This window comes from Entamoeba dispar, genomic scaffold, assembly GCF_000209125.1.
Source record: "Entamoeba dispar SAW760 scf_1105229458677 genomic scaffold, whole genome shotgun sequence".
NCBI lineage: Eukaryota > Evosea > Mastigamoebida > Endamoebidae > Entamoeba > Entamoeba dispar.
Genome location: NW_001853312.1, coordinates 817 through 2,346, shown reverse-complemented (window position 1 = coordinate 2,346; position 1,530 = coordinate 817). Strand labels below are relative to the sequence as shown.

The window sequence follows — 1,530 nt, the reverse complement described above, 5'->3', positions numbered from 1 at the left end:
ACCAATGTGCCATTCAATTTATCAAAGAAAATAAAGCTAATACATTATCTCTTCAAATGATTGCTGTTGTAGCATCAAAAATCAGTGAGTCTTCAATTGGAAAAGAATGCTTTAAAATTATTGAAGAATGTTCTGAAGATATAACAAGTGATTTATGGATTAATAGATTACTTAATAATCGTGATCAACAATGGATTAAGACTATATTTCCTATTATTTTTATGAGTAAGAAAATGAATAAATGGAAGAATGAACTTGTATCTTATTCATTATTTATTTTATTAACAAATACTAAAGAAATTCAAGAAGTTATTTTTAAGTTATTAGAAGTAGAGTTTCAAGAAAGTCCAAACATTGCTGTTCAATTTATTAATCAATTATCAGAGTATATCTTTATTGGAGTAGTTAATAATTCACCAAAGAAAAAAAGAACTAATATTACTTATGACAATTATAGTCTAGAAGAATGTTATGAATGTAAATGTAAAGTTAATTGTTTAAATAAACAATGTGTATATTGTCAACATAAGTATTGTGATAGGTGCATTGAAAAATTTAATTCTCACCAATGCAAATTAATTATTCCTTCATTAAGTTCTCTTGCTAAAATAGATATTGAAATTAATAAAGAAATTATCGAATACTTTTATCTACTTTGTTCTGCATTATTATGTTCTTCATGTTCAGAAATAAGTATATTCAATTGTTTAACTAAGACAATACACACTTGGAGAAATCTTTATCTTAATAATTCATCTATTGTCATCAGAGATAATATAATTCAAAAACATTATACTAAATTATATATTGCTTTAATCTCATTACTATTTGAAACAGGAACAAAAGGACAAACAGATATTACTTCAATGATTATAGAAGAATCCAAAGATATTTTAAGTCTTTTTATACAAACAATTTCTCCATCAACATACCTCCCTGAAGAAGTCATCATGACTTTGTTAACAAGGGTATTAGCCATTTCATCAGATGAATTAGTTTGTTGTTGTAAATCATTTTCTTTAAAAAATAATAATTCTCATCAATTAGTTTAAAGAAATGTACAATATTATTCAACCTTATTTGATAGAGAGTATTCTCACAAATATCCAACCTATAAGAAAGGTTATTGCAGAGATCATGAAACGAAATTGTCAATTTAAATAACTATTATTTCATCAATTTTTTGTTTCATTTATTAATATAAATTTAAAAAAGATCAGATATATACAAATATCAACACATTATATCAGTTCTAACATGGAATTAATATATCATCACTTCTATTTTAATTTTTTCTATTAATTTTATTCTTCATGAAATTAAAAAGAAAATATAATTATGGTGTTTCATTTTTCTATAAAAATTTTAATATAATTTTATTAATAAAATATCATTAATCAGAAAGTAAATATAAAATTAAAATTTATTGAAATAAACTATTTAGTGATATTAAAATTGCAAATCAAAAAGAAAGAAAGTAAAAAGAAAAAAACATTATTAATAAGTTCTTTAAGGAAGAAATTTTATTAA

At 22.1% G+C, this 1,530-nt stretch overlaps 1 protein-coding gene across 1 annotated transcript in view, besides 2 other annotated features; it reads left to right on the top strand.

Moving 5' to 3' along the window:
* EDI_147520 (guanyl-nucleotide exchange factor, putative) overlaps positions 1 to 1,164 on the top strand; it is a gene marked incomplete at both ends in the record, with an annotated part of 3,967 nt that extends 2,803 nt beyond the window's left edge. Inside the window, 2 exons of the mRNA XM_001733217.1 lie at positions 1 to 995; positions 1,048 to 1,164. The exon at positions 1 to 995 is cut by the window's left edge and continues 2,803 nt beyond it. Coding sequence (XP_001733269.1) covers positions 1 to 995; positions 1,048 to 1,164 — 1,112 coding nt within the window. The remainder of the gene's footprint in view (positions 996 to 1,047) is intronic.
* Positions 1,154 to 1,214: a sequence feature (AT_rich).
* Positions 1,215 to 1,281: 67 nt separating this feature from the next.
* Positions 1,282 to 1,436: a sequence feature (AT_rich).
* Positions 1,437 to 1,530: the final 94 nt, after the last annotated feature.